The following is a 15,214-nucleotide window of genomic DNA, read 5'->3' on the forward strand; positions in this document are numbered from 1 at the left end:
ACTTTTCCTTCCCTTCCCCTATGTTCATCAGTTTTCTTTTCTTTTTTTAAAGATTTTTATTTACTCATTCATGAGAGATACTGAGAAAGAGAGGGAGGCAGAGACACAGGCAGAAAGAGAAGCAGGGAGGCTGATCTGGGACTCGATCCTGGGACCCCAGGATCACGCCCTGGGCTGAAGGCAGGCACTTAACCGCTGAACCACCCAGGCATCTCCATCATTTTTGTTTCTTAAATTCCACACACGAGTGAAACCATATGGTATTTGTCTTTCTCTAACTGACTTATTTGGCTTAGCATAATACTCTAGTTCCATCCACGTCATTCCAAGTGACAAGATATCATTCTTTTGGATGGCTAAATATTCCATTGTGCATAAATACCACATCTTCTTTATCCATTCATCTATTGATGGACATATGGGCTCTTTTCATAGTTTGGCTATTGTGAACATCGCTGCTATAAACCCTGGGGTGCAGATGCCCCTTTGAATCACTGTTTATATCCCTTAGAAAAATACCTAGTAGTGCAATTTCTGGGTCATAGGATTGTTCTATTTTTAACTTTTTGAGGAACCTCCATACTATTTTCCAGAATGGCTGCACCAGCTTGCATTCCCACCATGGATAAGAGGGTTCCCCTTTTGATGGAGAAGTTTTTAATGACATTTGGTGCACTGGCTTGGGGAGTAGCAGTGTTAAAAGTCTGGGGTTCCAATAAGAAGAAGGACCAGAGGAGGGACCAGAAGAGGGACTGGAGGAGGGCCGGTTGAGAGCCCACCCCAAATGGGTTTAGTGTCCCTTGCCTTTGTTTTATTGGTCCTTTACATCCCATTGACTCAAAAAAGAAGAGAGGCTCTGTATAAAGAGGACAGAGAGGCCTTCATCTTGTGGAAATAAAGACCATCAGGCTTCAGGTCTAAATATGGGAACTGCTCTGTGCCTGAGGGTCCCTTTTCATTACCCCTCCCTCCAGGATCTCTCACCTTTGCCCACCTCTGCTTACCCTTGTTCTTTCTCCCATAACCTTAGCTTGCACGTGGCCCTGGTAGGCACCTTGCCGAACCCACAGCTCATGGACAATCTTCTCTGTGTCTCTTAGTTCAAATTCATGAGAATGAATCTGATTGGTGGGCCATGGATCAGGAGATCACTCCTGGTCCAATCATCAGGTCAAGGAAAAGGTGAATTGTGTTAAGGCATCAGGGGTTGAGGGCTCCTAGAGAAGGGCAGGTTTGTGGGTGTCCTGATATTCATTCCAGTCACCCTATAAGGCAGCGTATGGCAGAAGTCAGTGCCCTTCTACTACCTATAACCAGAGTTCGGCTGGCTTCACAGACCTCATGACATTCCCCATAGATACAACTTAACTCTCACCCTAACTCACTTTTGATGGCATAATGATTTCTGTTCTTTTTTTTTTTTTAAGATTTTATTTATTTATTCATAGAGACACAGCTAGAGAGAGAGAGGCAGAGACACAGGCGGAGGGAGAAGCAGGCACCATGCAGGGAGCCTGATGTGGGACTCGATCCGGGGTCTCCAGGATCATACCCTGGGCTGCAGGCGGCGCTAAACCACTGCGCCACCGGGGCTGCCCTGATTTCTGTTCTTAAGTTCAGTCCCTTTCTAAATGGCTAAAACAGTCAATTTTATATTTATACATAGTTCACTACAATTTAAAAAAATCCATCTTTTTCTGTTGAGTTCTTCTGAATTAATTGTTCTCCATGTGCGGTCTTCAGACCAGCAGCATCAGCATCACCTGGGAACTTGCTAGATAGTCAAATCATTGAGCCCTATGTCAGATGCACTGGATCAGAAACTCTGGGGGTGGGGCGAGGTGTCAGCAATTTGGTTTAATGAGCTCTGCAGGTGATTTGGATGCACACGGAGGTTTGAGAACCATTATTCTAAGTACATGGAAATAATTCCTGACCTCCTTAGATCTTTAGCCCCTGATATTTTCCAGGGAGCTTAGAATGATTGCTTGGAGTCTGGATGTGTTGTATAAATAAGAAAACAATTAATTGCAGTCCTGAATATTGTTGGTTGGGTTTCAGAGAGTGTTAATTAAACTTCTTCTTTTACAGCCATAAATGAAAACCAGAATCTCACCATTGGGTTTGATCTTAATACTTTCCTAAGCTGTTCACCAAGTTCCAAGAAAAGGTAATGTTAGATTTCCTGTTGAACTATCAATAGCTGATATTTGAAGAATATCTTTCACATGTGTCATTTAATGGGACTGTTTTCATCTGCCTCTTGGCCAGTGATTTTTTTGTTTTGTTTTGTTTTATTTATTTATTCATGAGAGACACACAGAGAGAGAGAGAGAGGCAGAGACACAGGCAGAGCGAGAAGCAGGCTCGATGCAGGGAGCCCAATGTGGGACTCAATCCCGAGACTCCAGGATCAGGACCTGGGCCAAAAGCAGGCGCTAAACCGCTGAGCCACCTGGGCATCTCTTGGCCAGTGATTTCTATCCTGGCCACTGTGGAAGTGAGAAACGAAGGCTCAGAGGGACAGCAGAGAGGGAGCCTGGCTCTATTGCATCTTACCCTGGGCCCACATGCTTCTGCATCCTCACTTATCCTTCCTCATTCTGCACTTGTGAACCTTGCAGTTAGCCCAAGTGCACACAACAAGCTGGGTTGGGACTTGAACTGCCTTCTAGTTGAAGATCTTGTAGGAGGTAGAGTTAAAGATAGATCTGATCACCCCCTGAGAGTACATGGTCTGAGTATGTGAGGTGAGTTCTCTGCACCTGTTTCCTCCTACGAACTGTGAAACCTCTTTCCCACAAGGAGACAGTGTAGGCAGGAGATTCAGCTGTTGCAGTGGGGCAAAAGCCTAACTCAGTGACTTTTTTCACATGAGAGGTTTTATTTATTTATTTTTTTAAGATCTCCCTGGTGCCATGCTGCATCTGTTATTTCTCAAAGCTGAAGGCACCTTATCTGTAAAGAAGGGACATTGTTGCAGGTGACTCAGAAAATAATGTGCCTGCCAGCCTGCCTTTGCAAGTTGTTTTATTGGTGTCTCTCAGGGGCCCTTGACCCCTCAGATGAGGAAAAACTTGGTGTTGGAAAAATGACCAAACCCAACCTCCCCCCAAAAGATAATTTAGGGTTGACATGACAAACAACATGTCAACCTTCAAATGTTTCCTTTGAGAGTGAAAAGGCTTAGAAATGAGAGAAAAGTCACACTTGTTCCATTTGAATGAGGACCTCCTCTTTTAACTTTTTATTATAGAAAATGTCAAATATATCCAGACTTAGAAGGAAAAGTATAATAAGCCATCCCCAACTTCAAAAGCTATTGGCTCATGGCTGATCTTGTTCCAACTATCACCTACCTTCCCCTTCTCAAGCCAGACTGGGGAGGTTTTGTTGCTATTATTGTTTTTTAACTCCCGACCCTGAGATCAAGACCTGAGCTGAGATCAAGAGTCGGACACCTAACTGCCTGAGCCACCCGTGCCTCTTGAGCCAGATTGTTTTGAGGCAAACCCCAGACATTCATAAGTATTGTTATGGTGGCACCTGATTAAGCTTCTTGTAGTAACAAAAGCCCCTAACATGAGTGGGTAGCCTTGTTCCTGGTCCCAACGTGGTGCTTGGTTCTAGGAAGGAGAGGAGGAGCAGAGGGGGAGGGAGAGAAAGAAACCCAAGTAGACTCCACACTGAGCACAGAACCCAATGCAGGGCTTGATCCCATGACCCATGAGATGACAATCTGAGCCGAAATCAAGAGATGGGTGCTTAACAGACTGCACCACCCAGATGCCCCTGAGAGGTTTTAATCTATGGTGGGGTTGCAAATAATTTCTTACCGAATGACTGAAGTACCCAAATTGTAAGTGGCATATTAAAAAAAAATGAGAACAGGTTTGAGGTTACCCCCATAATGACACCCTCACACACTCATAATCTAACATGCTTCTCAAGTGAGCAAGCAAAGGATGGTATGGAAACCATCATGGGTTGTTCTCCAGAACCCTCAGCCTCCCGTGGGTATGTTACCTGCAGGAGCTTCATGCACCATGTGTTGACTAAGGTCATAGACTGGAAAGAATCATTTGGCTTCCCAGACTTTCAGCTAGAGTTCTTGCTCTTCACCTTAGACTTTGCTGGGACAGCCCTGTCCCAGGCCGTATGCTTCTATTGCTACCAGCTCTTTGTACTGTTCCTCTCCCAACACTTGCATATCTCCTTCTGTTTTGTCCTCTCAACTCACTTCAAGCCAGCAGGTCAAATCAACAAACCCAAAGCAGTTGCTGCATGTAAGGCTTTGTCCAGGGAGTATGAACGATGGAAAGAGGAGATAGGTCAGAACTTCTCCCTGACCACACTCAGAGTCAGTGGAGGAGTGCTGGGCTATGTCTTTTCAGAAAATAGAACTCAACAGGCCATAATAAAAGGGTTACCCTGAAAGCTTGGGGATTGCAAAATAACAAGATGTCATGTGACACCAGCTCCAAGGTTCTTCCTCTAAACCTTGGCCTGAAGCAAAGGTCCAAAACTGGCTAACATTAAACTGATAGCCAGGGGTCCTCATTCAGATGGACGTTGGTGGAGAGCCCACTAGGGGCAGGTTCAGGGGGGTGGCAGTTTCCACCAGGACTAACATCATTTTCTCTTTGAGAATTTTAAACCTCAAAGGGGAGACAGGCCCACAAATGACTTTAACACTAGACTGTGGGAGGAGACATAGCACTGCTCCCCAGACAGGGGAGAAAGAGCATTATCTGGGATGCTCTGAGGCTGGGGACAGGGGAAGGACAGACCCTATGGAGGGCCTGGGCATAGGGATTGAGGCTTTGTGTGCTAAATCTCTTCGCAAGTTAGGCAAACCCTGGACTCCCAGCATTAAACCCTTTAGAGTAAATGGAGGGGCACCTGGCTAGCTCAGTCAGAAGAGCATGTGACTCTTGATCTCGGGGTCATGGGTTATAGCCCCAAGTTGGGTGCAGAGATGACTTAAATAAATAAACAATTTTAAACAACAACAAAAAGCCTTTAGGGCAAATTGTATTTTACCGAGGGGCTGTTTATTTCTTTAAGACCTCATTTCCTTCAAGCCAGGAGGACAGTCAGGGTCAGGAGGGTTGGGTCAGAGCAGCTATCCATTGAATGGATGTCACTTGTGTCCCTGATTGTGCTCCAGAGACCTGTATATATTATGGATAATCCATAACTATAGATCATTCCCTCCCCGACTGCTGTGTTAGTAAATATGTTAGCAGATGCTTCAGAGAAAAGGAGGTGCTCAGGTTTGGAAGATTCAGGTTTTCCTCTGTGGGATGGAGGTCCCTGTGCAGTATCCCTGTCACTTCTACTGGTTCTGTGCTCTGGGCCACCCTAGTACAAACATTATCCTCTCTCCACATGACGGCCCTTGGACAGGAGGTGCTCTTGTACTGCACCTCCTTGCCCATCCCCAACCCCGGCAGCCCCCACTCCATGTATTTTCTTCCTCAGACCAAACACACCCATCTACACAGATCCCTTCCTCAAGGTTGCCCTCTGCTGATGTGACTGCCGCAGTATAAACCACAGTTTTCCAGCCTGCGGGCCAGAACTTGGAGATTGGGAAATCATTTGAGGGTTTGTTTTGAAATGTTAGAAAAAACCATTTTATTAAAAAAAAAATGAAGGGAAGACAGAAGGAGAGAAATGGACTAAAAATAAAATAGAAAATAGACTGTTCGTGTAAGGATAGCATTTTTGTATTCTATCTTATATATAAATTAGGATGAATATATATTTGAAATATGAAATACTAAAAAATACATAAACATCTACACACAAATATAGTGTTAATAAATATAGTATATAGAATATATATAAATATAGTGCTTATCTCATAAAATTGTGAAATTACACAAGGGACCATTCTTAGCACAGTGGCCAGCACAGAATCAAGGGATAATGAATTAGAGCCATCATTATTATTGGCTATGCTGTTTGTATGTATGTCTGTATGTATTTATAACAGGAGGGGAAGGGCAGAGGGAGAGAGAGAGGGAGAATCTCAAGCAGGAGCCCAACACAGAGCTCACCATCAGGACCCTGGGATCATGACCTGAGTGAAATCAGGAGTCTGATGTTTAGCTCGCTGGGCCAGGAGGTGCCTCAATTAGCTATGTTTTTTTTTTTTTTTTTAAATATATAAACTGTAGTTAAGAAAAAAAAGCACGGCATCAGAGGCAAACAGTACTCAAGGACGAGCTGATACGCAGATCAGCAGGCTGGACACAGCATCTTGAGTCCTGCAGGTGGCTCAGCGGGTTAGCGCCGCCTTCAGCCCAGGGCGTGATCCTGGAGTCCCAGGATCGAGTCCCACGTCCGGCTCCCTGCATGGAGCCTGCTTCTCCCCCTGCCTGTGTCTCTGTGTGTCTCTATGAATAAATAAATAAATAAAATCTAAAAAAAAAAAATCACTCCCCTAAGAAGGGGCCTGGTAGTACTCTCCCCGTCTTTGGGGACTTTGTGGGTGGTTTTTGCCCCCGGGCTCCTGAGAGGTTCGCGAGGACACCGAGCGCTCGGGTGCGCGGTGCTGTCTGTGCGCGCAGTCACGCCGCTGTCCCTCTGTCTTTCCATCCCCGCAGCGGGCCCTGCTCCCGGACCGACGCCTGGCGCCCGGCGGCCCAGCAGGACCTGGGGGGCGCGCGCTCCGCCTACCGGAGGGCGTGGGGGACGTTCGCCAGCCAGTCCAGGGCCCAGAGGGACGCTTTCCTGCAGGCCGCCTTCCCCGAAGGCTTCCTCTGGGGCGCCTCCACCGGGGCCTTCAACGTGGGAGGCGGCTGGGCCGAGGACGGCCGGGGCCCGAGCGTCTGGGACGCGGCGGGGCGCGGGGGCGCGGCGACGCCCGAGGAGGCCAGCGACAGCTACAAGGCGGCCTGGGACGTGGCCCTGCTTCGCGGCCTCGGCGCGCAGGTCTACGAGTTCTCCATCTCCTGGTCCCGCGTGCTGCCCGGCGGGGGGCGCGCGCCCAGCCCCCGCGGCGTGGCCTACTACGGGCGGCTGGTGGACGCGCTGCTGGCGGCGGGCGTGCAGCCGGTGGCCGCGCTCTCGCACTGGGACCTGCCGCGCGCGCTGCAGCGGCTCGGCGGGTGGCGCGACCGCAGGGTGGCCGACGCCTTCCTGCGCTTCGCCGCCTTCTGCTTCGCCACCTTCGGGGACCGCGTGAAGCTCTGGGTGACCTTCCACGAGCCGTGGGTGACGAGCTACGCCGGCTACGGCAGCGGCCGGCACCCGCCGGGCATCTCGGACCCGGGGGTGGCCTCCTTCGAGGTACTCCTGGCCCCGGCCCCGGGGTGGGGGGTGGGGTGGGGGGATCCCTGCGGGGGGGGGGAGAGCTCTGGGGGGCTCCCTGCAGGGGGGGAGAGCTCTGGGGGCCTCCTTGCAGGGGGAGAGCTCTGGGGGGCTCCTTGCGGGGGGGGAGCTCTGTGGGGCTCCCTGCGGGGGGGGAGAGCTCTGGGGGGCTCCCTGCAGGGGGGGAGAGCTCTGGGGGGCTCCCTGCAGGTGGGGGGAGAGGTATGGGGAGCTCCCTGAACCGGTTACCAGGCCGGGCGAGGGGACGGGAGGCCGCCCACTGGCCTCGTCATCCGGCCTGTGTTTCCTTCCAGTCCTAGCTCCCTTGCATTGACCGTGTACTCAGTGCACTCAATTTAGTGCACTTTTTATTTTTATTTAAGATTTCATCTATTTATTCATGAGAGACACAGAGAGAGAGGCAGAGACACAGGCAGAGGGAGAAGCAGGCTCCATGCAGGGAGCCCGATGTGGGTCTCGATCCCAGGACCCCAGGATCACGACCTAAGCAGAAGGCAGCAGCTCAACCACTGAGCCCCCAGGCGTCCCTCCTGAACACTTTCCCGTGTGCTTACACGGCCACAGTGGCCGGATCTGCTGGTTGTCATACGGCATTGAGCCCCCCGCCTGGCGCAGACTGGAAGGCAAGCATTCCTGCCTTTTGGAAAGGAGCACAGTTTGCCATTGGTATTTAGGACCCAGTGAAGGACTAACATTTGGAAAGTGAGAAGCAGTGAGGAGTTTGACTTTCTAGAGCATATTTTGATAGGAAATTCCTCAAAAATAAGTGTCATCATCTTCAGATGATAAAAACCAAAAAGGAAGCTAAGCACTCGCTCCTGCACTCCAGTTTTTACTTTCTGCTTTGTATACGCGATTTTACTTAGTCCTTCTGAATGGATCCATAATTACCGCTTCTTGCAGACAAGGAAACTGAGAAGATTGAGTTTACTGAGCAAGTCAGTGACAAAGTCAGGATTCAAATCTAAGTTTGTTATGCTCCAGGCAGCCTGCTTTTGCCTGTTTTCCCACAGTGCTCTCTGCCAAGGGAAGCGGTTGACTTTTGTAAGACCTTGAGTTAAATCTATAAGAAATTCCCAGGCTTGTGTTTTCTTCCTAGATTTTACTAAGTAGAAAGGAGGACAGGTAGGCTAAAAAGACTTGTCCATGCCTAGTATGTCAACTAAAATAATTCCCCCAAATTCGTTGTTGATGAATTAGTAAGTACTTACTGAGGACAAAGGCGAATAGCAGTGCGGGGGTGGAATACAGGCTTAGAGTCAGGCTTCCTGCAGTCTACACGTCTCTGGATCTTGTTTCCCTCATCTGTACAGTGGTAATAATAACTATACTTGCCAGATAAGGTGGTTGTGAGGAATTCACAAGAGAATTCATTAACAATGTTTACTATGAAACATGGTTTTTGATGCTGTTGCTATTGACCTGTCGGTGGTGGAGGTGGCAGCTTGTAGATGTTGTTGATTTACTGACTTTGTTGTCTGCATTGTGGGTATTACTAGCACTGGTGTTGATGATAATGTCAATGTCAATATTGTCCATGTTGATTAATTGACACTGTTAACATCAGTCTTAACTGCTTGTTGATATTGTTGACTTGTTGACATTGGCATTAACTTGTCGATGACTTGCTGATGTTGTTTACATTGGTGGACATGTTCAGCGATAATGTTGTCATTAACATGGGTCACATTGACACCGTTGCTAACTAGTTGTTGGTGTTGTAGACTTGCTATTGATTCATGGTTGTCATTGGCTTTGCTATTGGTTGTTATTAAGCACTGTATTTCCTTCTTTCTTCCTTACAAGGTGGCTCACTTGATCCTCAAGACTCATGCCAGAGTTTGGCACCACTATAATAGCTACTATCGTCCACAGCAGCAGGGACGTGTAGGCATTGTGTTGAACTCAGACTGGGCAGAGCCTCTGTCCCCAGAGAGGCCCGAGGACGTCAGAGCCTCGGAACTCTACTTGCACTTCATGCTGGGCTGGTTTGCACACCCCATTTTTGTGGATGGAGACTACCCTCCTGCCCTGAAGGCCCGGATCCAACAGGTGAACCAACAGTGCCCCAGTCCTGTGGCCCAGCTCCCTGAGTTTACTGAAGCAGAGAAGCAGCTCCTGAAAGGCTCCGCTGATTTTCTGGGTCTGTCTCATTATACCTCCCGCCTCATCAGCAAAACCCAACAAGATTCCTGCATCCCCAGCTATGATGCCATTGGAGGCTTTTCCCAACATGTGGACCCTGCATGGCCCCAGACCTCATCCCCTTGGATTTATGTGGTGCCCTGGGGCATAAGGAGGCTGTTAAAGTATGTGTCTTTGGAATACACAAGAGGAAAAGTTCCGATCTACCTGGCCGGGAATGGCATGCCTATAGGGGAGACCGAAGATCTCTTTGAGGATTCCTTGAGAGTAGACTACTTCAATAAATATATCAATGAGGTGCTCAAGGGTAAGAAAAGTGGATATGCTGGTGATGGGAAGGCGGGTGGTACTTCTCCAAGTCTTCAGAGTTTTGTTTAATGAGACAAAGAGAATCTACCGAGAAAATGAAGCCAAAAAGTAGTGTTAGTAGTAATAGCAGAAATCCTTCACATCGGCTCCCTGGTATCCTCCAGAAGCCTCAAGTCTCTGCTCCTTTGTTCTTATTCCCTACAATGCCTCCTTCCACATTCTGCCCATCTGAGTCTTATCCATTGATCAAGACTCATCATCTTTTAATGCCTTCGTTTAACAAAAATGTATTCAGTGACATTCATTCACATGTTGCACAAGACCATAAGGGTAAAATATTGAACAAATATCATCTTTTCCCCATAGGATAATCAAAGTCTACAGAAGCACACAGAAAATTGCAATATAGGATGACGATGGCATTATAGCATGGGACTCCAACCCATTAAACCCTCATTGTTCTGGCCACATTAATCTCCATCTCCTTTAACAAGCTATAAAATCTACATTCCACATCATTCACTTTAATCCAGTTAATTCATATCTACAGAATCATTCTTAACCTGACACAGTTTTATGTATTTTAACAATTTTAAAAAAAATTTAATTCTAGGATAGTTAACATACCATGTTATATTGGTTTCAGGTATACAATATAGTGATCTGACAATTCTATACATTACTAGTGGTCATCATGATAAGTGTACTCATAATTTCTTTTACCTGTTTCACCCATCCCCCCACTCCCCTTTGGTAACTGTTTGTTCTCTATGCTTAAAAGTCTTTGTCTCTTGTATCCTTTTTTTGTTTCTTAAATTCCACATATGAGTGGAATCATATGGTATTTGTATTTATCTGACTGACTTATTTCACTTGGCATTTTACCCTCTACATCCATCCATGTTGTTGCAAATGGCAAGATTTCATTCTTTTTTTATGGTTGAGTAATATTTCATTGTATATATAAATACCACATTTTCTTTATCCATTCATCTTCTGATAGACACTTGGGCTGCTTCCATAATTTGGCTGTTGTAACTAATGCTGAAATAAACAGGGTACATATATCTTTTTGAATTAGTGTTTTTGTTTTCTCTGGGTAAATGCCCAGTAGTGGAATTACTGAATCATAGGGTAATTCTATTTTTAATTTTTTTGAGGAACGTCCATATTGTTTTCCACAGTGGCTCTAGTAATTTACATTCCCACCAGCTGTGTATGAGAGTATCTTTTCTTCACCTCTTAACTAACACTTTTTCTCATCATTGAGCAGATGCTCAACCACTGAGCCATCCAGGTGTCCCCATAAAACAGACTTTTTTTTTTAAAGATTTTATTTATTCATGAGAGACACACACAGAGAGAAAGAGAGAGAGAGAGAGAGAGAGAGGCAGAGACACAGGCAGAGGGAGAAGCAGGCTCCATGCAGGGAGCCCAATGTGGGACTCCATCCCGAGTCTCCAGGATCACGCCCTGGGCTGAAGGTGGCACTAAACTGCTGAGCCACCCGGGCTGCCCACCATAGGCCTTTCTGTTTTTTTTTTTTCCTTTCTATTTCTGTCTAAGCAATATCTACTAACCTATGAGGCTCCTGTTCATCTTTATGTTTCCAGAGACTATTACAGACTGGGATGAAGTAGGTGCTTACTAAATTATTTATTGAATGATTAAATGAACTATATAAAATACATGAATGATCTACTTCTTATACAGTCAATGTTTGTTGAGAGGCTGTGTAACCTGATAAAAATAGGGCTTAATACTTTGCTGGTTCCCATTTTGAGCCCAAAGCCATTGCTTTACTCTGATGCTGGTTTGTGGTTGACTCACTAGACTTTCCCTCTTTTCTTTCTTTTCCTTCTCTCATGGTTCTAGAGGCCAAATGTCCAAAATGGAGATGTAAGTAGGGCCACTATTCCTCTGAAGTCTCCAGAGTAGGCTCCTTCCTTGCCTCTTCCAGCCTCTGGTAGTTCCAGGCATTCCCTGGCTAGTGGCTGCATCACCACAATCTCTGCCTTCATCTTCATGTGGACCTTCTCTATTTCTCTTTTAAGGATACTTGTCATTGAATTTCAGACTCACCTGGTTAATGCAGGATGAGCTCATCTTAAGATCCTTAATTACATCTACAAAGACCCCTTTTCCAAATAATATTACATTCATTGGTATGGGAAGTTAAGATTTGGACATATCTTTTTGGGGACCACTATTCAACCCATTGTACCAGGAAATACCTTACTGTAGGCTTTATTTCTCTTTTTTAAGATGGGATATGTGATCATTTTATGTCAGTATTGCTAAATATGAGGAAAAACAAAAGTACATTTTAAATATTTATGCATTCTATGAAAATTCAGGGAGCCCTAATAATAGCAGATGGGACACATTCTCATATTCATTTTAAAACAGGGATGCTCCTCTGGACTGAGATTTATGACCACAGATGTGGCCTGATGATTTTGTAGAGTCTTGTGGATTTTTTCTATTATTCATTATAGGGAAAAAGGGTTAACATTTTGAGGTAACCTAAGTCCCCTCCAAAATGTGCATACAGTAATAGAGACTTTAAAATAATCCTGAGTTATGTTTTTCCCCATAGCCATCAAGGAGGACCTGGTGGATGTTCGAGCTTACATCGCTCGTTCCCTCATAGATGGCTTCGAAGGCCCCTCTGGTTACAGCCAGAGGTTTGGGCTGCACCACGTTAACTTCAATGACAGCAGCAAGCCAAGGACTCCTAGGAAATCTGCCGACTTTTTCACCAGCATCATTGAAAAGAATGGTTTCCTTCCCAAGGTAGTCAAGAGCCTGCCACCACCCCGTACAGCCGACTTTCCACCTAAAATCAGAGCCTTCCCTTTTCCATCTGACGTGCCCTCCAAGGCTAAAGTAGTTTGGGAAAAGTTCTCCAACCAACCCAAGTTTGAAAGAGATTTGTTCTACCATGGCACTTTCCGGGATGACTTTCTGTGGGGCGTGTCCTCATCAGCCTATCAGATCGAGGGAGCTTGGGATGCTGATGGCAAAGGTCCCAGCATCTGGGATAACTTCACTCACACACCAGGGAACAACGTGAAAGACAATTCCACTGGAGACATCGCCTGTGACAGTTATAACCAATTGGATGCCGATCTGAATATGCTTCGAGCTTTGAAGGTGAAGGCCTATCGCTTCTCTCTCTCCTGGTCTCGGATTTTCCCAACAGGGAGAAACAGTTCTATCAACAGATATGGTGTTGATTATTACAACAGGCTGATCAATGGCTTGGTGGCAAGCAACATCTCACCCATGGTGACCCTGTTCCACTGGGACCTGCCCCAGGCCCTCCAGGATATTGGAGGCTGGGAAAATCCTTCCTTGATTGAGTTGTTTAACAGCTATGCAGACTTTTGTTTCCAGACCTTTGGGGACAGAGTCAAGTTCTGGATGACCTTCAATGAGCCCACATACCAGGCATGGTTAGGTTACGGCTCAGGGGATTTTCCTCCAAAGGTGAAAGACCCAGGCTGGGCACCTTACAGGATTGGCCATGCAATTATCAAAGCTCATGCCAAAGTCTATCACACTTATGATGAGAAATACAGGCAGGAACAGAAGGGGGTCATCTCTTTGAGCCTCAGTACACACTGGGCAGAGCCCAAGTCACCGGAGCTCCCAAGGGACGTGGAGGCAGCTGACCGAACCCTGCAGTTTTCCCTGGGCTGGTTTGCCCACCCTATTTTCCGAAATGGAGACTATCCTGATGCCATGAAGTGGAAAGTGGGGAACAGGAGTGAACTTCAACACTTAGCCACCTCCCGCCTGCCAAGCTTCACCGAGGAAGAGAAGAGCTACATCCGAGCTACAGCTGATGTTTTCTGCCTCAATACCTACTCCTCCAGAATCGTGCAGCACAAGACATCCAGGTTAAATCCACCCTCCTATGAAGAGGACTGGGAGACCACTGAGGAGGAGGACTCCTCGTGGCCTTCCACAGCCATGAATAGAGCTGTGCCCTGGGGCACGCGAAGGCTGCTCAACTGGATCAAGGAAGAGTACGGGGACATCCCCATTTACATCACTGAAAACGGGGTGGGGCTGGAAAATCCCAAAGTGGACGATACCGATAGGATATTTTATCACAAAACCTACATCAATGAAGCTTTGAAAGGTATGTGAGAATTAATTTTTTAAAAGATTTTATTTATTCATGAGAGACACAGAGACAAAGGCAGAGACACAGGCAGAGGGAGAAGCAGGCCCCATGTGGGGAGCCCGACGCGGGACTCGATCCCGGGGCCCCAGGATCACACCCCGGGCCGAAGGCAGGTGCTCAACCGCTGAGCCACCCGGGCATCCCCGTATGTGAGAATTCCTATCCCCCTTACAGAATCTTCAGCAACCATATGTCATGTGCCTGACATGGTTTGACAGAGTGGGTTACACACCATTGACAAGTCTCTCTTAGGCCCTAACTCCATAATTCTTTTCCCATCTGGGGTTACGTATCCCTTTGGAAACCTGAAAAAGGATGTGGTCATCTTCCCACGCATACAGAGAATTTTCGTGGGTCCATCCATTCCTTATTGAGCAACTACTATGTGACAAGTTCTATCCTAAGCGCAGTGAACAAAAAGATAGGATGGAGCTTATATTCTGGTGAGTTCCATGAACTCCAGAACAAGAAACCCTTCTCTAATTCACATTTGTATGTTTAACTTCTAAAGTGCACTGAGACTCTTGATTTGAGATATGTCCCTTTACCCCAAAAAAGAATATGGTTTTGCAAAGATCAGTCATTAATTATTGCTATGAGGGCACCAGTGCTGGCAAAAAGGACAAGGTGACCTGTCTGTCTGGGCACACATTAGCTGTGTGCACAGGTTAATGGTTGAGGCTATTGTCTTGAGTGAGATGCTAGTCTGGGCCGGGCTTCTTGGGGACCTCACCCTCCTGGTGTAAAGCTCTTCTCTGCTCCCTTTGGAATGTTACCAGCCTATAGACTTGACGGTGTAGACCTTCGAGGATATTCTGCGTGGTCTCTGATGGACAACTTTGAGTGGCTGAATGGCTACACAGTCAAGTTTGGACTGTACCATGTTGATTTCAACAACAGAAATAGGCCTCGCACGGCAAGAGCCTCCGCCAGGTACTACACAGAGGTCATCACCAACAACGGCATGCCGCTGCCCAAGGAAGATGAGTTTCTCTATGGACATTTTCCCGAGGGCTTCATCTGGAGTGCAGCCACTGCTGCGTATCAGGTGAGAAGTCCAGGGCAGTTCAGCAACATGTGTTGCGTACCTATTATGTGCCAGGCTGTTGGCTCAGGGCTGGGAGGGCAGGGACACGGGATTCTCACAGCCCTGGGGAGGGAAGTATAGATGCCGTGCAGGGGGTCTGGGAGGCCCTCTTCCTTCAGCCCCGTTTCTTCACATCC

General features: G+C 46.9%; 1 protein-coding gene across 1 annotated transcript in view; it reads left to right on the plus strand.

Annotated features, from left to right (window-relative positions):
- The window catches only part of LCT (lactase), a 50,174-nt gene that overhangs the window by 15,078 nt on the left and 19,882 nt on the right, over positions 1-15,214 (plus strand). Inside the window, exons 5-9 of the mRNA XM_055316100.1 lie at positions 2,092-2,170; positions 6,615-7,299; positions 9,148-9,793; positions 12,395-13,945; positions 14,770-15,038. Coding sequence (XP_055172075.1) covers positions 2,092-2,170; positions 6,615-7,299; positions 9,148-9,793; positions 12,395-13,945; positions 14,770-15,038 — 3,230 coding nt within the window. The remainder of the gene's footprint in view (positions 1-2,091; positions 2,171-6,614; positions 7,300-9,147; positions 9,794-12,394; positions 13,946-14,769; positions 15,039-15,214) is intronic.

This window comes from Nyctereutes procyonoides, unplaced genomic scaffold (assembly GCF_905146905.1).
Source record: "Nyctereutes procyonoides isolate TBG_1078 unplaced genomic scaffold, NYPRO_anot_genome, whole genome shotgun sequence".
Taxonomy (NCBI): Eukaryota; Metazoa; Chordata; class Mammalia; order Carnivora; family Canidae; genus Nyctereutes; species Nyctereutes procyonoides.